Source organism: Rhea pennata, chromosome 15, assembly GCF_028389875.1.
Source record: "Rhea pennata isolate bPtePen1 chromosome 15, bPtePen1.pri, whole genome shotgun sequence".
In the NCBI taxonomy this organism is placed as follows: domain Eukaryota; kingdom Metazoa; phylum Chordata; class Aves; order Rheiformes; family Rheidae; genus Rhea; species Rhea pennata.
The window spans coordinates 7,451,222-7,472,360 of NC_084677.1; the positions used below are offsets into that span (position 1 = coordinate 7,451,222).

The 21,139-nt window shown below is 37.5% G+C and overlaps 1 protein-coding gene across 1 annotated transcript; it reads left to right on the forward strand.

The window, feature by feature from the left end:
• The first annotated feature begins 1,424 nt into the window (after nt 1-1,424).
• Nucleotides 1,425-21,007, forward strand: ATF7IP2 (activating transcription factor 7 interacting protein 2). Its single transcript, XM_062587972.1, has 11 exons — nt 1,425-1,525; nt 3,090-3,958; nt 6,190-6,323; nt 8,067-8,201; nt 8,470-8,553; nt 9,740-9,897; nt 14,375-14,436; nt 14,994-15,046; nt 17,215-17,278; nt 18,690-18,793; nt 19,998-21,007. Exons 2-11 carry the CDS (start codon nt 3,100-3,102, stop codon nt 20,400-20,402), a joined length of 2,058 nt encoding a protein of 685 aa, XP_062443956.1. The 5' UTR covers nt 1,425-1,525; nt 3,090-3,099; the 3' UTR covers nt 20,403-21,007.
• Nucleotides 21,008-21,139: the final 132 nt, after the last annotated feature.

The window sequence follows — 21,139 nt, forward strand, 5'->3', positions numbered from 1 at the left end:
CTACTGAAGAGTTGATCAGTTTTTCCCTGCAACAACTACCATGTGAAGCACTGTGTCATCTCTTTAACTGTTCCGTATTACGGCTGCTACATGCCCACACACAGTCTGTGCCTGTGCAAAAATAATTGTTTAAAGTGCATTTTCTTTTCCTGAAGCTGTTCATACTTTACAGTGTAACTTAAAATATAGGTGTCGTAATGTCCTTTTCATTAAATAGCTGTTCTTAGAGAGAGTGACAGCACACCACTTTGATTCCTCTCTAAATGAATTGCTTCAGTCATGTTCAGAACCACCAATGTTCTGCACCAGCTATGACCACGAAGTTTCACTTTTTGAATAAAAGCGTAAGTTGTAATGAGGTATCTACGCTTCATCTTGAAGAAAGACGAATTGCTAAGCCTTGGAAGTTATCCCATTTTCTTACAACTTTGGACTCTTCCTTGGTGCGATAACCACATGAAATACTGCTTGAAATCCAAACCTTGAAAGCTAACGCATACTGCCACTTAAATGAACAGCAGATAAATCAAAACTAACATGAAATGACTATGAATATCAAGGGCAGACTAACACAATGAGGAAGCTGGCCAGTCTTCGTTTTTCAGTTCACAGCAGAGAGGGGGATGAGCGTCCACCCGGCCGAGAGACGGTGCCTGCCTCCAGGGGACTGCACGGACCCTGACTGCCACGAACTGCGCGGCGGAGGGCGAACACCAGACCTGCGCCTGTGACACCAAGCTGTCCAAAGGGTAGGATTCGGCAACTGATTCAACTAGAATGATACAGAAATGCCCAGCTTGAACTAGAAATCTATAAATAGTTATTCCATATATCTATTCTCAAGGATCAAGAGGTAAAGAGGATTTTAGAAAAACTGTAGGAAAAAAATGTATCCTTGCTTGCTGAAACCAGAAGGAAAAATACCATCTTTCCTATCCACTTCAACCTTTTAATAATTCTCCTTCTAGCAGGACTGATTACTGAGGGAGTAGAAAGTTCCTACCCCTGGGATTTGTCATAAGGACATTATACTCTCTTAATTCCTCCTCCAGTGCGGAAATACGTCTCTTAGAAACTCAAGACATCTCCAAGTGCGGGATCCCTTCCCCAAATGGCACGGGTGGTGCGACCGACCGTGCCGCTCCCCGGCGGGGGAAACGCCCGGCTGCAACGGCCGCGCGGAGCGGGCTCCAACGGCCCGGGGGGGGGGGGGGGGAGACGCTTCCCGCCGCGCGCGCGGAGCCCCCTCAGCGCAGGCGAAGGCGCGAGCAGCCGCCTCGCGCCCGCCGCCCCCCCCGCCCTCTGCGGGAGGCGCGCGCGGCGGGCGGGTGGGCGCCGCTGATTGGCCGCGCCGCACGGCGGGCGCCGCTGATTGGGCGCGGCGCGGCCCGGCCTCGCGGGCGCCGGGCGCTCGGGGCGGGGGAGAGTGGGGCCGGCGCGGGCTGCGGCGGCTCCTCGCAGCCCCTGGGCCGCGCCCGGATACCGGCCGCCGCTTAGATCGCCTTAGCGGAGCGCTGCTGGGCAGGTAGCCGGGGGGGCGGCGGTGGGCCGGCGCCGCCGGTTGGGCTTGCCGCGCTCGCTTCGCTCCGCTCCCCCAGCGCCGCGGTGCGGCCTGGTTGGCCCGGGGCTCCCAGGCGGCTCTTGGTAGCGCTTCGGATCGCGTCGAGGCGCGCGGAGTCGTGCCACAGGTTAGCCCCAGCTGGAGCGGCCCCGGGGGGCCGCCTCGCCCCTCCCGCTGCCGCTCGCGGCGTGCGCTCGGGGCCGGCGGCGGGGCCGCGCCCCGTCGAGGCGCTGCGGCTGGGCCTGGGGCGGGCCGCGGGCGCCGTGCCGCCGCGCAGGCTGCCGCGGGCGGGGCCGCCCCGCCACCCTGCTGGGTTGCGCGCCCGGGGAACCCCCTCCCCCCCCGCAGCCGCTTGGGCAGCCTGCGGTGTCTCCTCTGGCGCGGTTCGCAAAGCTGCTGCGGGTGGGAAACCCGAAAACCGTAAAAGAAAAAAGTAGAGGATATCCTTCAGTTCTGCTCAGTTTAGCTAGTATCTTAATGCGCTTACTGTATTCACTGTGCTTCAGGAAAGATTTGCTGCAGGTGGCACATGTCCAGAAGAGAGCAATGAGACTTTTTTAAAGTGTCTAAAAATACTATATTGAATAAACTTGAAAAGGGAAAATTGAGTGAAACATTAATCTTCAAATATATAAAGGGTTTTTTGTGTGGATGGAAGGAATAATGTAATGGCCCTGGAGGACAGGGTGAGAAGTAAGAGGCCTGAAACTATTTTGCAGCAATTTAAGCTTTGTTATAAAGATTTGAGGACTTAAAGGAGTGTTGGGGTGTTTGTGGAATTTCAGGTTGTGTTATAGTTTTAAAATATGCCTGTTGGAGTTCATATATGTATCACTATCATACTGTGGGCTGGGAAATGGGCGAGTGACCTAATGAGAGGCCTTTCATCTTATTTTCTACGAAATTTCAACATCAAGCTGCTCTCAGGGCTTATCTTTATCTTCCCAACATCACAGTTACTTTGTCTTGAGTAATGTGAAAAATAGAGTTAAATCTTGTTGGTCTGCGGAGATCAGAGCTTCAGAGGATAAGTATCAGGTGTCTGTATGCCTTTGAAAGTGAGAGCACTTAAACCATGTCAGAATATTCCTAATGAGCTGAAGTTAAGTGGAAGTGATGATAGTTTTCATTAAATGCTGATATAGCTGTGAGTATCAGTCGCATTTATCTTTACTATGAACAGAGGTTTTCCAGATTCTGAGAACAAATAGCAAAATGTTTTATGCTGCCCTAAATCTAACTGCAAATACTGAAAAATAGCATTTTGTACTGTTTGCGCTTTTTTCTTTTTTAAAGATTCTGTTTAGAGTTATGTCCATTGCTGTTCCTAAGCATAATGTGGGGATGCTCTTGCACTTTTTTGACATTTTCCTGCTATGACACAAGGAGAGATGTTTAAAATGAGTTAATGTATTGCTATAATAAAGGCTTTATAATAATATTTTGTATTTGCAAAAGCAATGGAGAATAAAGACTTTAGACGAGTTATTCCATGTATTTGGTTTTAAAATCGAGTTCTTTGTTACAGGGCATGGAAGATGGAGTCTTCAAATAAAACTTCACAGAAACCTTTGCGATCAAAAAAACCTATGACTCCAAGTAATGGAAAGCAAGTAAAAATGCCAGATAAAATAAAGAATGCTTCAGCAGAGGAGAAGATTTTGTGGGGCTTGCAAACTAAAGATCATTCTCTTCAACCAAGTACCTTAGATATAATCTGTAAAAGTAAGGATTATGTCAAAATAAAAGTATTTTCTGAATCAAATGCAAGTTCAGTGCTACCTGAAAAAAAACCGTCAGTGATTCTACCAAGAGTCAGCATTAGCTCGGTAGCCAGCCAGGAATGTTGTTATGATGTAAGCGTTGATCCAGATATTAGTCAAGAAGAATGTCAAGATCCCATGCCTGGTATAATTTGCAACAGAAATTCAGATGCAAAACAGCTTTTAAATGCTGGATGTTTAAAAGTCGTATTTCATAAGTGGTATGAAAATGCTGTAAACATAGCACCATCCAAGTCAGTTGAAGTGTGTTTGTGCTCGAGCCTGAATGAACTGCCCATTGATGAGTTAAAAGAGAGCGCTGCTGAGGCTGCGGTTGACGATGATAGTAAGGGTAAGAGAACTAACAGTGTCCTTCCCATCCTGGAAAAGATGGGCATAAAACCTGGAACAAAGCCTGCTAAAAAACTTGTTCCAGTGTTAAAAAAAATAGATGAAATAGATGCTTCAAAAAAGAAAACAGAAAATTGTGCTGTCTTAGTTACTCCCATGAAGACTACAGGAAACAGAAACACTGCTCTGTCTAGGGGTAAAGTGTCTGGTGGAGATGATAGTCCAGATATTTCTGAAGATGATGAAATTATGCTGCCAGATGCGTTGTGTGAGTCTGATATAGGTAAGCATTGCTTTTTTTCTATTGACAGTGCTTCACTGTTCGGGCAATATCTTTCAGTTTAGCTCTTTGTGATTGATGTATGGATTTTTGTTCTATGATGAGAATTTTGTTGGTTATCTTTTCATGTTCTGTCTGCTTTTCTAACTGGTGTACTATTCTGAAATTACTTGAGTTGCCAAGGAAATATTGTTAGCAGGTTCATTTGCAACCCTTCCATATGTTTCACCTCAGCACATGAAAACAATCCAAACAAAGAGCGTGGTGACGGTCTTGGTGCATGCAGGACAGCACAGCAGAGGAAGCAGATAATGCAAAGAGGGAAATGGTCCTAAGAATGACTCAAGAAAAACAGAATTAGAAGCTAATCCTAGAATAAGTATTTTTCTCATACTTCTCGGGGGGGGGGGGGGAGAGAATGAAAGGCCTTCTTTCTGCAAAGAGCCTAAAATAAGTGACAGTGAGAAAGTAAATACTACTGTAAAAGGCAGTCATGCAAACCTAGCTCTTAGAAGGGAAAGAGGTGAGGTTTTGTTGGCCTTTTCGGAGGAAGTGATTGCAAGGCAGCTGATGTCCTGGAGAGTGAAGCTCTTCTCAATCACTGCTCTGCTTAACTTTTCTTTGTCTTAAGAAAATCACACTTCATAGCTTAAAAGGGAAAAAAAAAGCAGCAAAACTTGTTATCAGAGCTGCGATAAGCTTGTTTACTGCAAACCAGCATGGAGTCAGTATTAAAATAAATGCTATTTTAATTACCACTTCATAAATTCTGTATAGTTTTTTTTTTCTCTTGAATCTTTGAAATGCTCATCAAATGTGCTTTAGCACTTAGTACTGTGTTGAGCGGTTCATATTTCATTGATTAAAAAAATCTGTATACTTGCTTTAAGGGGAAACTTGTTTGGGTGCAATAGATACTGAATTTCACAGTTACTCTAATGCAATGCTAAGTGCATACAAAATTTACTATTCTTTAATATAGGTAACTATTTAAATTATGTGCTCAATAATTTAAGAAGTTTGTTATATACAATCTTAATTAGCTTGTTTTGACTGTGATAGTGTAATACATAAATGAAACTGTGAACAGTTGTTCGCTGAAGAGTCCTCTGTATCTTAATATTCTCTTTAGAAAAATAACTTAAGATTTTCTCCTTTACCACTATAGTGATAGCTTAGTTACTTTTTTAAATAAGCAAAAATTCAATCTTTTTTTGGAGACCAGTGTCCTCCTATCTTACTCATTTTCAGTGTATCAGCCTTCACATTTTTTAGGGGTAGGGAGTTAGTCTTCCAGCTCTGTCAGTTCATTCAATAACTGCCTCTACTGCTCTTACTGCTGCTTGTGTGATTAGTTGAGTGAAACAGAAGTATTCTGATCTCTGGATTTGTCTCTGCCTGAGAAAGATGCAAAATGGTGTTTTGCAGTCACAAAATTCTTGTTAAATTCATCAGAAAGTAATGAGTCAGAAATGGTGTTCTTTTGGCAAGGTAAGTACAATCTTTAAGTTGCCAGTGTAAGACTCTTCTTGACTACAAAATATTACCTCTGTGAAACCCCTAGAGAATAACTTCCTCTATCTTACTCCTCATTTTAATGTGGTTAGGAGAAAGAGGGGTGGGAGGAGATCTAGTTTGTTTGCTGATAATAGGAAAGATTCCCATATTTAAAAAATCATAGTTTTGATGTACATCTGAGGCTGGCTTCTCAGATGACAATGCTTAAGGGACCCCTAATCCCAGGAAGGTACTTACTATGATAGGTGAAAAAAATGCAGTAAAGGAAATTGAGAGGCATTGGCCCAGAGCAGAGCAGGGAAAAGCCATCAGGTATATCTGGGTGTTATTTCTGCAGAAATAGCATGGTCATCTTTTATCTGCTTGTCTCAAGGTAGAGAGCCTGCTGCTGGTGCTAGAAAAAGGAAGAGGCGAATAACTCTCTCAATAAGTGTTTCTGAAGTTTTAATAGTGAAAAACTTAACACCAGCGATCATCAATGATCTTGTTTCCTTTTCCTCTTCCCCTCCCCATGCTTCTGCCTGACTCTATGGTTTCTGCATCTTTCTACATAAAATACTTTTCCCAGTTATAATTAAAGATCAGACTACCGCAGCCAGCATATTTAAGGAGGTGCATCAGCTGATTTAAATAATACTGCTCGCCTTCCTCCCCAGCCCTGAGTTGTAGTACAGAAGGAATTCTGCAAGGTTAATGTGAGCTTTGTTTACTTTCAGAGAACACTCAAAGGAAGAGGGTGTGCTCAGGAAGTAAGGAAAATATCCAGTGTAAACGCGTTAAAATTTCTGATGAAAACAAGAAAGAGAATATTTGTACAATGTCAAAAAAGGAAGAAAATCTTTTGGGAAAGGTACTTGCTGGTCTTTGAATGTTTGTTGTCTTATATGTGCTTTAAAACTGAAATACGATTATCCTGTTTATAACTTCAGGTGGGGAGCACAACGTTAGGGATGCTGGTAACCCTCTTTCTAGGGAGAATTCAAATACATGTTGGGAGGGAAAAATACAAAAGTTATTTTGAATGGATTCTCTATTAACTGAAATCTAAAATATGACAATCAAAATATAAGACAAAATGTACATAATTACACGTTTTTAATTCTTGCATATTTTAGGTAAAGTATCACTCACTTTGTGTGGATCTTGCAACAGAGATCTTTTGCAAGCCTGTGTCAGACTGCAGGTTCACTCATGCATTTCATAATTTGCGTAAGACAGAATGGAATTATCTTCCTTCTAGAAGATAGAAACAGGAGGAATTACTCAGAGGAATAATGATTTTTCTTCTCCGTTTTTGGAGAGTAACTGAAAATTCTCCTCCAATTCCTTTCCATTTTAGGTGAATATTTCTTTATCAGCTGCTGCTGTTTCAGAGGTAGAATGTAGAGCATACTGTCTAAGATGTTGGTTTATGTCAGTAGTGAATGACCAGCGAGAGTAGGAAATGTGGTGCTATAAGTGCCTTCAACAGAAGTATCTTTTAGCAGTATTATAGCACACAGATATATATACTGAAATCTTGGAGAATTTCTTTTTATTCTGTTTCTTTTTTTCCTAATTGTGGCCCAAACCTGTGTTTTCATGAACTTCAAGGAATTAAAACTGAGATTATTTTAGAAGTCTCAGCATCTTAACAATTATCAGGCAAGATGGGAAATAAAGACTTTAAGGGGAAAAAAGCTAAAAATTTTCTTTTTTATTGTTTTGTGTCTTGTAAAACAAGTGAACTATTGTATTGTTGCAAGAAAGCAAAAGCAATTCAGTAATGACTTTCAAGAAAAGGAATGAGTTTGGCAAATTCTTTCTATAACAGAAAAAGAGAACAAGTACTTCATACAGAGTAATAATCAGGAACCTATATTTTTTAATAGGTTTTTTTTTTTTGAGGGAACTCATTACCTATTTTACAAAATCTTGCTTGTTTTCCTGACATAAAAATAGAACCTCAGCCCAATTTATACATAAACAGCTTTGCCTTGTGGTTGGTATCAGGGAGACCAGTCCTGATGTGTAAAATCAACACGGAACTTTATTTTGAACTTCTAGTAGTAGCAATTAAAATTATTTAAAGTTTAATTATAATTTATATAAATGTTTTTTATGGAGTCATAGGGAAAAGGATTTTTTTCAGTAAAAAAAACCTTCACTTGCTCATCAGTATTCTGTCTTTAAAAACAGCCTTGGCTTTCAGCAATTTCTGATCTTCAAGCCGCTAGAGGAGCAAATTCCCAAATCCTGCATGTAGAAAAATCATAAATGTTAAATGTTTAAAACTACTGGTAGTGCATTGGAAATGATTGACATTAACATACTAATTTTTTCCTCCTTAAATTTTTGGAAGATGTGCTTAGGTACATTTTGACACCTCCTATATGCAAAGTAGATTAAATATGGAGAGAAGAATGCCAAAGTACAGAATTTGATGTTTTTTATAGCTACTAGAAATGCCACAAAAACATTAGAAAGAAAAGCATTCTTCCCTTCCCTAAATATTTAATTAGATTTTAAATTTAACATTTTATTTGTATAGTCATGTCAGGGCTGAATGATATTTATTTCTCTAAGATTTGAAATGGGGCTTTTTTTTTTATAGCTCAAACTTGTGATTCGTGAGCGGATGGAAATTTTAAATAGTGACTTCTTTAATCGTAAACTGGAAGGCTTAAGTGGAAGAATTGAACGGGCACAGTGCTGGAAAAAACATGAAGAACTAGCTATAACATTCCTAGTAAGTTTCTTTGAAAAAATGCATGACTTTTGCATGCCGAATATGCTACTACACATAACTGATTGTTACAGTACATTAGAGAAGGATGACATCTCAAATGTATGCAATCTTTTCATCTTGTGTGACATAAAGATCAGTTTAATAGTAGTTGTATTTTTAACTTCTCTTAATTGCAATTGTTTCACTGTCCACTCTTTGTGTGACGATGATAATGTGTCATTCAGGTAAAATTGAATTCTAATTTTAAGTAATATTGTTTCTGTTGCAGAAAAAAGTATCAAAGCTTGAGAGACGCATTAACACTGTGATAGCATTTCAGAAGAAAGTTTTGTCAAAAATGGTTGTTAATCAGGTACAATGCAGATGCGTGTGCTAATAGAGGTATTAATGACTAATTGCAAACTCATGGGTACCAGTGTTTACACTGAAACTTGATAGCTTTTCTAGCTGCATTGCTCTCACTTGCATCAATAACAAATTCTATGTGGAATTCTTAAATTGGTAGAACTTGATCTTTGGTGGAAGTTACCTGTTTTCAGTTGTATTTATTTTGCGCCATCATGATTGAACAAACTTAACGGATCAAAAACAAGGTAGAGGCACTATTTCAATTGACAATTTTTGCTTTTGTGTTCTATATGAGAGCCATTGGAATCCTTCTGGTGAAGGGTCAGATCTCTTTATTACAAAGTTAATGCTACTTAACAGTGTGGTCACCTCTCTTCGTTACCTTTGATCTGTCATTTAGCTATAGTCCATCAGTTGCCAAGGAGCTGTGAATGACAAGTTGAAGACCACTTCCTTAGGCAATGAAATTGAAAATATAGAGCAAAGAAAGCATTTTTAATGTTTCTATTAGTAGTCAAGCACTTTTCATGGAAGTATTCATACATTCACACTAAAATGATACTGTTAGGAAACAACATTTTTGTGTGGGGATATTTGAGTCTCATGAACAATAGGAGTATCTCATGTGTTTAGCATGATTGTATCTTGTGCTGAAATTCTTTTAGCTACTTATATGGGAGAAAGGGTTCTGTGAACTATCAGCCTCTTATTTCGTGTTGATTGTGTATTTCATAAGAGATCACACTTTTATAGAAGTATGTGTCTTTAAGTAAAAAAGAAAAAGACTTGGGGTTTTGTCCTTGTTCTTTAACATGTAAACCAAGTCTTTGTTCTTTAACATCAGAAAGTATAATGAGAATTGCTCGTGGTGAATGTGCAATTTTGTCTAGAAACTTTCACATATTTCACAGAATTTGTTTTATGTCTTCTTGACTTCCTCCCAAAAAACTTTAGGAAGTGTAAAACATATACAGATAAAGTAAGATGCTTATAAGCCTTAAATTTTAAGTAGACTTTTTTTAAAAAAAAGTTAATCTTCAAGAAAAAAAACTAAGTGCTTTGCTATTATTGTGGACTTTTTTTCTCCTAGTTCTAAATGCACCTTGGCTAACTTAGTATTTGTTGCACATACAAGCAGGTTTATATTGTGACCCCTGTGACAATGCAGTATTTGTTTCCTGCTCTGTCAGGCAAGGCTTCCTAGTGCAGACTCGCAAAATATAATTCTAAACCAGCTTGGATCCTCTGCTTCCTTTGCAAATGCCATAAATGCGCAAGAAAGATGCTCAAATGAATTTTTACTGTCATCCCACACTGATTTCACTTCATGTGTTTCAGAAGATGCAAGGTAGGTGTCTATATTATAATTTGAAAATGTACTTAATGGCCTTATTGCTTTAAAACATTTATGAGAACTTACTCTTTCCCTCAACTCTTCACTGGCAGTTTGAATTCAATCATAAAATAAAATTTAACTCAGCCATTATTTAGGTGCTCAGTGCTGTTGCTTATATCTCCACTTTATCCATTGCAGCTCAACTAGATCATCAATCCTTAAAGTGCTCCAAGACAAACAGGTCTGTTAGGCATTGATTTCTTATTGAACAACAGGAAGAATGTCTGTGTAAAGATATTTGAGTGGTCATGATAGGAAAAATCTTCCAGGTAACTTCTTAATGCGAAATATAAAAATTGGAATAGAATATAGTACATTCAATGTTTTTAAAACACTTTTGGAATGAGAGAAATCAAAATTCCAGAAAAACAATTTTGTATATTATGAAATTTTAGGTCAGTATATACTAAATAACATTCAAGGGAATTCTAAACAGTTTTTTTAATAGTTCCTTAAAGTATTTTAACTTGTTCATGTCAGTGTTTTACCAGTTAGAGTACTTTTCATGTGTAAGTTGTGTGCACTCTGCAAAAACTCACAACCAGTGTTCTGCTTGGAGCCTTGCACACTTGCAGAAAAAAATGGAAGAAATCTTCAGATGCTCCCTAAAAGAGCTGGCAAGGAGTTTGCATTTATTTCTGTTTGGCAGATCTGAGACTAAAGCTTGTTCCCATCCTCTGGTGCTGGTTGAGTATCAGTGTGAGAGCTCTGGAGTAATGCTCCCCATCTGCCACTTGCAGGGTCCTCTTTGTGTGTTACATCCAGCTCCCTCAGGTGGATGTTTTGGGGATGTCTGTCTCTTCTTGTTCTCTCCTATTGTACCCAACAGGATTTCTCTGCACCAGCTAGTATGAAAATAGTAATTTACTTTGGCCTGTATATGTACAAAGACAAAATACTGCTCTTTTGTGTTCATAGACAGTTTTGTTCAAACAAATATTTTATGTGCTGTATTCTTTCTTATGCTTGCCACTTATTCAGTAGTACCAAGAGAGATTTTATCAGACCCTTGATTAGTGTTGATGGGATACTGTAAATAAATAGCTGCAAGGCAAAGTAAAACAAAGACATCGTTAATAATGTAAAAAGTGAGGAGCAGGTTCAGAGGTACAAAATTTCCTCAGAAAAGAAGTTAAGTAAACATAAATCTGTTTATGGATTTTTCTATGCCTGAGTTTTGCAAGCTTTCACTGATTATATTTCTATGACTTGGAACAAATATCCAATTTAAAAAAAGGCACATTTAGGAAGTTAATGTGCAAATTGCAGAAATCTTTTTCCTATAACTGGAATCTGGCTTTCAAGCTTGTGAAGAAGCCTCTCATCTCGTACATGATGTTGTTCAATTGCGTTATTTAATCTGGTGATAAACCTATATATTCTGTGTGATAGGAATAATATGGAATCTTCATTATTATTCCAGTCCACCTGCAATATTTAGTACCCCTCCACTTCTCACACTCCTTTCAACTTACTCTGGAAATTTACAGTCAGTACTCTCTACACACAGTTTTCATGATGATAGACAGACTTGTAAGTGGTTTAGTGCGGATCACTAATAAAAGGGCGGACATGTATTATCACATGTGCTAAAATGTGAGGGTGTGCTCCTTCCCCCAAAACCAGCATCTCAGATCCTGAGCAAACAGCAGGAACAGAGCTTGCTGGATGAAATGTCAGGGTCATATGTTGTGTTAGATCAGCCTCTTGGATCATCCATATACCTGAAGGGATGTTCACTCTTTGGAGTCCTTATAAACTGTTTCCTACCTACCTGCTTTTCCTACCTACAGTTTTCTTCAACCATCAGGTTTTACTTCAGCGATAAGCCAGGACAGGTTAGCGGTGCCTGAGTCTGAGGGAGAATAACCCGACAGTTACATCATCATAACTGGCAGAAGCCTGAGTGGGTGGGCAGAGATGGGAAGACTCTTAAGTGCAAGTACGATATCCCTGAAAGGAGTTGGGGCCATCTTAACGCTTGAGACTACGGATTAATTGCTTTCAGGAATTGATAACCCTAAATGAGTAAGATACGCTAAAATCAGGAAGTATTATTTAGGTGTGGTAGTGTTAAATCTAGTGAAATGTGTTCAGAAATACAAATTCCTTGCCACAGTGATATAATACTACCTTTAGAGCAATGATGTCGCCACCTTAAAAAAGTATTTTGACTATCCCTAGTATTTGTTTCATAACAAAACACATTACCTATATTTAAAGGTAAAGTTGCTGTGAACTAGAGTTGATAGAATTTAACTTAAAATATTTGAAAAAGGAGTAGGAAAGTGATCCCCCCAACTTTATAGTTCGGCTTCCTATTGCTTGCTTAACTTCATTAGTATTCCTTGTGTTCCACTGATTACAGCGTATTATAACATACTAGGAGTCTTGCTGCGACCAAGTCCTAAATTCTCTTACGTCCTTATTTGGCTTCTGTGGCTGAGTCTGTAACCACAAAAGCTGTTTTCTGGTTCACAGGCTGATAAGGCAGATTGTATTAACTGAAAGATTGTCTCAACTCCCTAATTCAGTCAAAGACAGAGGAACTTGTAAAATTTAGCAAGGTGGACAGTTGCAGAATACTAAAGTTAGTGGTTATCGTAGTTTCCTTTCTTTGGCAGGACAATCTGCTTGGGGGGCTTTGTTTGTTTGTTTTTAAACAGCCTAAGTAAAGTGAAATAAACTAGTAGTGTGTTACTATCAGTAGTATTATTACTGTCTGCAATAAGAGATAAGCTATCTGGGGGGGAAAAAAAGCCCTTTAACTATTATAGGAAACAGCATGAACTCATAGAACATTTTATGGCATTGTTTGATATCAAGTATTGAAGGGCTGCTGTCAGTTTTTAAGCAGAGTAGCTTTCAGAGTGTTTCAGCTATTAAACTTGACTTTAAGTGCTCGTGTTAATATTTGAAGTTTTGCTTTAAAAATATGGTAAGTAAAATCTTAACCAGATAACTAGTGCCTGCACCAAGAAAACTATGTCCAGATAAACAAAACACTGCTGATCACCTGCAATATGAATCTGAAAAAATAAATTATGATCTTATTTTTCACTCTTTAATTTTTTTCAAAGAAAAATGTGTTAACTTACGCTTTTTTACTGTCTGAATAACTGAATCTTTGCTAATGGCAAAATGAAATAGGAAAGTTCACTTATCTAAAAACAATCTTTTCAGTATCCCTGAAAAAAATCAGCAATGAGAATTTCTTGATTTCTTATTCAATATGAATAAGGTTCAAAACACTAATTTTAAACAACTCTGGTTAGGTTATCCTTTTCTTAGCTGTAACCAGCAAACAGCTACAGGGTATCCAGAGGACAAAAGAGGAGAACTTTTGCATGACTGTAATTGCACAACAAAATGTGGATAGGATTCCCATGTTTCTTTTTTGGAAATCTTTAATAGAAATATCAGCGTTTGGAGCATATGTACAGTGAGTCTACTGTATTAAATTACTAGTTTTTTATCTAAATAGATACAGTAAATCTGATGCAACCTAGGTATTTAATTTCCTGTACTTGTACAGCATCTATACCTGCAGAACCTCTTTATAGAATAGCTCTACATTTGACATCAGTTCAGGTGGTGAATGAACCTAGAAAGTATACTACCGTACGGGCAGTGCAAATGTCAGACTGTCCCCTTGGTTGCTGTTATCTTTTTCTCTGAGTAAATTTACATTTCACATGTTTCCATTCTGTGTGATCTTAGACAGATGTTTTTTATCCTTAGGATCAACTGGATTAGCTTTGCCATTAATAAGTAGATTAATTCTTTAGGAATTTTGTTTAGCCTTTGCATTATAAAATTGACTTACTAGCATGTTTGCATATTAGTATGCCTAATGGCAATTATTAATGGGTTTGAGTATTACGTAACCCTGGATTTGAGACCACAAAATATACCTTAACGGATCTCATGCCATTTGATAAGCAGTGCGAGATAATGAAGTTGACAGGTTTGAGGCAATGTGAGTAATTAAGGGTTACAATTTGGAAAGCATAAAAACAGTGCTGGTGGACAGAATTTCAGTTAATACAGGCCCCTATTTTCATAAAGCAAGCAAAATACCTCACTTACTTTACGAAAATGGAAGCAAGTGGAGTTTGTTTCTAGAAAAGATGTCTAGAATGTCATTCGTTCTCCTGATACGTAGCGTACTCTGCTGTTAAATAGTAAATGTAACAATGCACAACTTAATAAATTGTAAGGATTTAATTTTTCTCCCAGTGCCATAAATTATTACCTGTTTTATTGATATTAATTTTTCTGAGCCATTATTTTGTTTAAATTGTTTGAATCAACGAGCTCAACCTTTCATGGTCCATATATTTGTGTACCTGTTCTTAATGCCTTTCTGGAGAAGTCATTCTTATATATCTCTAAATGTGTTTTTATCTATTTTTGTGGTGTTTATTAGCTCTGATGAAGTCATACTGATCTCTGTGGAAGGCCAAAATTCAGCAACTGCAAATAATTCAGGTATTGAAACTTAACACTGAATTCATGTATGCTAATGGATATACTGCAGGATATACAGAGTACATCTAGCTTATTACTGGCTAGATTTTTTGTGTGTCATTTTCTTTATTTTCTTTTTTCTTTAATGTCATTAAAATACAGTTTTGATTCTGAAATACTTAAGGATGTGTCAGTTCTTTTTTTAAATCTCCTGTTGCTTTATGTAGCTGTTTTTTAATAAAGAAAAAGAACTACCAGGAAATTCAGGAAATTTCAATTATTTAAAACATATTTGCATTAGTATTCTTTTATGAGAGGGCACTAATGACAATTTTTACACATCTAAGACAATACCAAGCAGGGTGAGTTAACTTCGTAGATACTTGCTTCTTAGATAAAGGCAATACTGCACATTCTTGGTAAGTTTGTTATTTCCATGACTGTCCTATGTTTTTTGGGGGACAGACAGAGACTTACAACATTCTGTTGCTCTAACAATTATTTAAAAGTATTTTTGTAACAGTATATATTAAGACTAACAGACAAAATGTTTTAAACACGTGAAAACTATGTTACAGATATTCCAAATAACCGTGTATCTACACGAGCAGAAAAGTCAGCAACAGCTCAGGTAAAAAATAAACTTAAGCGTATTTTTCATGTTTTCCTCAAATAAATTGTAGTTGATGGTACATAGGCCACTTCAGTACCCTGGCTTTTGAGTTATTCTTAGAGCTAATTTGTATTTGAGTACAGCCTATATTGAAGCTTCTCGTGGTTTTGTACAGATAACGTAGGTATAGGCTGTCATCCCTCTTGCTTCTGTAATTTTTTTGCCGCCTTCTTAACGATGAGCTTACAGAGGAAAGAATAATATGTAAAGTGATGAAGAAATGCTGTGCTTGTTTTCCCCTTGGAAATGGAGATTGTGCCTCCTCCATGCATGGAGTTTTCCATGGTGCATGGAAAACTAGAGAAACAATTAGGTTAAGCAAATGAAAGGAAAAGAGGTATTGGTTGATTCTGAGCTATTTTAGTTTTGTAAGCACTTTTTCAGCTTCATTTGTTCCTCGTTTTGGATGGAAGGTGAATATTTAAGGAAAAGAAATAAAGTAGGTCTCTTCCAGCCCTGAGAGTTTATTCTAAATTACTTCTTGATCCCTTAAATAAAACCAAGTTGTTATACTTGCTTTCCTGACCTGCAGAAAAGAGGGGGAGGGGGAGAGTAAACCTGAAACTTCTTAGTGCTTCTTCATAGGATCCAGGAAGTGGTGAGTCTCACCCCTAACAACAACAAAGCCCATGCATGTTACCTTTTTCAAGCAGTATTAATTTTTGATTTTGTGAAAGATGAGTTTCTCAGACCTTCCTAAAGTGTCTTTGACTATTCTGAAATCCCTCTCCAAATGCTCCCAAACAAATTATTCAGTACCAATCTTAGAGTTCTGACAAGCTGCATTTCTTCTTCAAAGAGAGGTTTATCAACTAGTAGTCTACTGGAAGAAAAGTCTAGATACAGTTTAAGATAGGATTTTGGAATCCTAATGTAGGATTCCTGAGTCGAATGTTGACATCCCTACCTACAGTTGATGTTGAGATAGATTTGTAGCAATTCAGTATTTGAAATATTCCTCAAAAATATTTAAGTGCTAATCACATTTTAAAAATAACACAGAAGCCTGTAGACTAGAGTCGTATTGTGGGCTCTAAGCTGGTTCATGCCATTGATCCAGGGCCACATGCTTCAGGTGTTGAAAAATTTCATGTTTTGTGATTATGACGTGAAATCCAAACAGTGGCAGGAGAGGCAGTGCTGGTGGGATTGGAGCAGCTGCTCATACTTGATTGGAAGGGTAGATTTGGCTGGAGGTGTGTTTTTACTCTGAAAATATTAATGTGAAGACATTTTTAACTGACTGGTATAGTCTCAAACTTAGCTTCACTTTAACCATTTACTCCAACCTAGTATTCTTCAATTTGCCTATGATGCCATCTCCCTACTTAAACTACAAGAAAGCATAATAAAGTATTTATAGTATGCATATTGGCCAACTGGAGTTCATAGCCTTTTTATAGACTGCATTTTCGTTCCTGTTTTCTAATTTTTAAGGATGCTTTTGTTTTACACTGTGCTCAGAATGCTTTCTGAGGAGTTCTGAGACTGAATCAGCAGTCTTTCTTGACTGCCTTTTTTTGATTGAGGAAAATAATCATAGGTAACTGCAAAAATCCAAGCATTGAGAAGCATGTCTTTTTACCATGGTAACTTGTAGAGATCATGGTGGTACTGAAGTAAACTTCTTCCCCTGGGAGAGCAGGCAAAACTTCATAAATTTAGATTCATGTAAAGCTACTATAAAAACACATGATTTTTAATGATGTTTAATGATTTATTAGGTTTATCAACTGAGTGACTTTTTTTTGTAAGAATAGCAGAGAAAATGATATGATACAATTTTGGCTCTTAGAGCGCCTGTAAAATTTATACTGATATGTCCAGTCCTAGGCCCAGTTGTACTAGAAGGTGTCCTAAAACAATTAAATAACTTTCTAGAAAGTGACCTCAAATGACTGTTTAAATAGTTTGTTGTAGACCATCAAGTATTGTTTTTACTTGCTTGAATTTCTGCATATCCACTATGTGTGGCTCTATAACTTTATGGGTTTTTTTTAAGAATTTTTTTCATTGTGTAGGGATCTAAACTTACAGATATGTTCCGTTCTGCAAACTGTTAAATAGTCTTGTAGTTACTTGATACTAAAATTGAAAGAGAAACACTCAAGTGATGTTTTTTTCAGAGTGAAATAAGACAACTTGAAGTGATTGACCTAACAGAAGAAGAAAAGCACAACTCCAGCAAAGGTAAAGAGACTATTTTGTTAACTCACTTTTTAGCATCTCCCTGAACTTAATGGGGTAGGTGTAACTATGAATCACTTAATTTACTTAACTTTATTCTAAGGACAATCATAAAACTGTATCTATTTCTCAAAGGGAAAACACTCTCCTATAAGCAGCTGCCCTTGCATATCTTTATGATAGCAGTGAATTATTTTGGCAGATGAAAAGCAGTATTTAAAGAATTTGCCTTCTCATAAAGAATGACTGTTTGTGACTACAAATCTCCCTATTCCTGTCACAATCTCTACTCTTACAAGGAGAAAACAGTTGCACTTTCTCATTAAGACAAGCTGTTACATTGAACAGCCTTTTTAACTGCTTGGTAATAGTTAGTCACACTGTGTCCTTCTTAAAAAGGATACTGCTCAGTATAAACAAAAGGGATTGCTGTTCTTCATTCAGCTAAGTGGAGACTTGTTCTCAGCATGATAGGAACTGCCAAGATTTGTCTTACTCATACTAAAATAAGGCATTTCCTTTCTTAGTTCCTCAGAGATTCACTTTGAGGTAAGGTATGGGATTTTTAAGGTTTGGGAGAATCAGATTATACAACTTTGCAATGAAAATACTAAGATTGATATGAAGGAAGCATGAATCCATGCACAAAAGTACCAGAAGAAAGTAATGATTAAATGGAAAGAAAGAAACAGAAAGTGTAAAGTGTCGAAATATAGAATATATCATTTGGGGGGGGGGGGCAGATTACATGCAGTGACCAGACAGCAAGAAGAGAAAGAACATACTGAAGCTGTAAGATAGATGACAGGAAGAAAAAGAACAGCTGGAGCCATAAGAAACCTAAATAAGGAAAATGAAGGACAGTGTCTTACTCAGCAGTTTTATTGAGGACTCGCAAAGGGTAAATAAGATACTGAAGCAGAAGTCACAATAATTTTCCACTCCTAAAATTTGAAATTATTTACTATTTTTGTAAACCGCCACATCAGTTATGTGCCATTCAAATGGTTTTGCCATTTTAATAACAAGTAAATAGTTATTTGAGAACAACTTGAAAATTTGATGACAGAATTTTGCCATTATTCCTGTATGGAATTAAGTAGTAGTCACGTAATTTCTCCAAGATTTGAAGACGAAAATCAGTGGTTACAGAGATTCAGGATGGACTCATTCTGTTCCAGTTTCACTTTCTGATAATCTTGCTACACTAAGATGAAGCAATTGTCCAGTTTAAAGAAATTTGCACTTGATAGATTATTTTGTAAAGATAGGGAGTCCTGTAAGTTGCATCTTACAATAGGGAAGGACCCACAGCATGCAGGGAAAAATCATTAATATATGAATTGAGGATCTTAATGCAGCTGTTTTTTGATAGGTAGAAAAATAATCTTTAAAGCTTGCATCTTGTTTGCAGGCAAAACAGAAAAAGATCAGAAATCTGTATCACATGAAAGGAGTTCCAAACCAGTATGCTTCAGTTCAGCTCACTTAGCGCTAACGGCGGAAACATCAGATGAGGTACTCTTTTGGTACTTTTTTTTTTTTTTTTCCCCGACTTCCATACTACATGAATTTTAAATCGTGGATTTGGATATTGCGGAGTAGTGTAGAACTTAAAGGAAAAAGACCTTTTCAAATGGGAAGGGAACAGTGTTTAAACCATTTGACTTTAAAGGAGTAAGCTTTTGTTGTGCCAGTAGGAGGCAGGATTGTAATGATAATAGAACAGTAAAGGTTTTGCAAGAAGTAAGCAATTAATGCTAGGAGATTGTGTGGCTAGAAACAAATGCAAAAAAAAAAAAAAAAAAAAAAAACTTGTTTAAGTCTTTCCATCTTCCCCCTTCTTTTCCTCTGCCAGGGCTTTCTCTCCTTTTCCTTGCTGTTGTACATGCTCTGTCTCTCCAAATTTGTCATGCCTAAAAATGTTTGAAAACATTATTTGCTAACAGGACTTAAACAGTTTTTATGCTTCCATACGGATACTTCAAGTGTAAGTAAAACTTCTTTCAGCAGGAAAGCTTTTACTTAAAATATATGGCATGTCTAAAGTATTATCTTAATACTCAAAAAAGAAAATACAATATTTTTTTTCTGCTGCTTGTTGATAATACATAAAGAAGGCTGAATCTGTGAAGCAGTACGCATATGCTTTATATGCCTAAACATTTATCTTAAGTCTGTGTTTAATATTTGTTAAAATTGATAATAGTTGAGTTTGAAGACATCTGCAGTTTTATTCATCTGTGCAGTGTATACCAGTTTTAAAACTAAGTAACAAAGTACATGCACAGGTTTGCTTTCTATCTGAACTGACCCCCCCCCCCCCAAAAAAAAAAACCTTTAAAAATGTCTAGAAATTATATCAGTGCACTAAAGATCCAAAGTAAATAAGCATCTTCCTAGATTTAATGGTAACCTCTGCAGCAATCCTTTCGATAGAACAAAAGTTGTTCTAAGTTGGTATTACTATAGTACAAGGAGTTGTTTTGTGCTTTGGGGAAGAGCATAGTGGATAGACAGAAATGAGGAATCAGCAATTTACTTAATCTTAATACATGGAAAGCAGATAATCTGTAACACTTCTGCTAGCTTAGAAACTGTACAAATAGTAGCAGCTCAGAAGTTTATATACTTGCACAAAGCAATGTTAGTATGAATAAAAAGTAACGCGTTTGTCCGTTGTCGTTGTCTAAATAACAGCTGTTTCTGTCTTGTCGCCTAGGCTCCCAAGCAGTTTCCACATCTTCCTCCGCTGCCAAGGATCCCTCCTTGTCCAGAACTCGCTGAAGAATTCAGAGACACTGTCCCTCCTCAGAAGCCTGAACTAAAAGTGGCTCAGGTGCAAAATCCAAAGGGGATTGGACTGTCATGGACCCTTAAGGAAATAGATCCAAAGTGTGCTCCTCTAGACAGTTATCACTTGTACCTGTTCCGTGAAAACCCCAGGAACACTTCTGCATCACGTTGGAAGAAAATAGGCAAAATAAGGGCTTTGCCACTTCCAATGGCTTGCTCTTTATCACAGTTCACTATCCCAGAGACATACTACTTTGCCATTCAGTCAAAAGATGTATGTGGACGTTACGGACCATTTTGCGATATACAGTCTATTACCTTAAGTCTTTAAAAAAAACGCTTGAAGACCCAGACTACCTCAGCAACTGGTCTGTTGTTTCAGTGAGAAGTACTACATTCTTACTTGCAATAAGATTTGAATCAAAGTGTTATTTGTACTGCAGACAGCGTTAACTTCCGTATGTTTCCGGCTTGTTACCATCTTTCTTACATTACAAACTTCATTAGTTTTGTAAACTTATTTCTACAGCCTTAAAGATGAAGACTTTTTTAAAAAACTTACTTCCGCATTTTACTTTCTTGCATCTTTACTGTTACATTGGAAGGGATTATGGGCTATATGAAAGAATTGAAAATTCTAATAAAAGTTTCTTCATTATTTTGAGTGGCATTAATGAACCATGATCTAAACTGTTTTGAATGCTGGCAAAGGGATAGGCTCACCTTTCTTACTCCTGTTTTTAAAACATGTAGGAAGATTTCTTTCATTGTTCCTAAATGGCACAAGCTTCCCAAGTTTAAGTTTTTAAAGATACGTTAGTTCAGACAACATTGCTGTAGTATCTGTTATTTTGAAGCTTCTAAGAACCACGTAAAATTGCCTGTTAATGTAGCTGTGATAATAAAATAGTTAATGCTTAAGAGCACAGTTCCTAACATTTGTACTTTTTTTTTCTTGTATGTTACCAAAATATGGTAAATTAACTCAAGTATATTGATGTAAATGTTCCAGACTTCTGTCTTGCAATGTTATTTCTGGTATTTACAGTTTATAAAGAATCTGAAAAT

Coding starts and splice junctions, on each gene's coding strand:
- ATF7IP2 (XM_062587972.1), top strand. CDS start 3,100: ATGGAGTCTTCAAATAAAACTTCACAGAAACCTTTGCGATCAAAAAAA. Junction 9,898..14,374: donor TGTGTTTCAGAAGATGCAAG/GTAGGTGTCTAT, acceptor GGTGTTTATTAG/CTCTGATGAAGTCATACTGA. Junction 15,047..17,214: donor AAAAGTCAGCAACAGCTCAG/GTAAAAAATAAA, acceptor TGTTTTTTTCAG/AGTGAAATAAGACAACTTGA.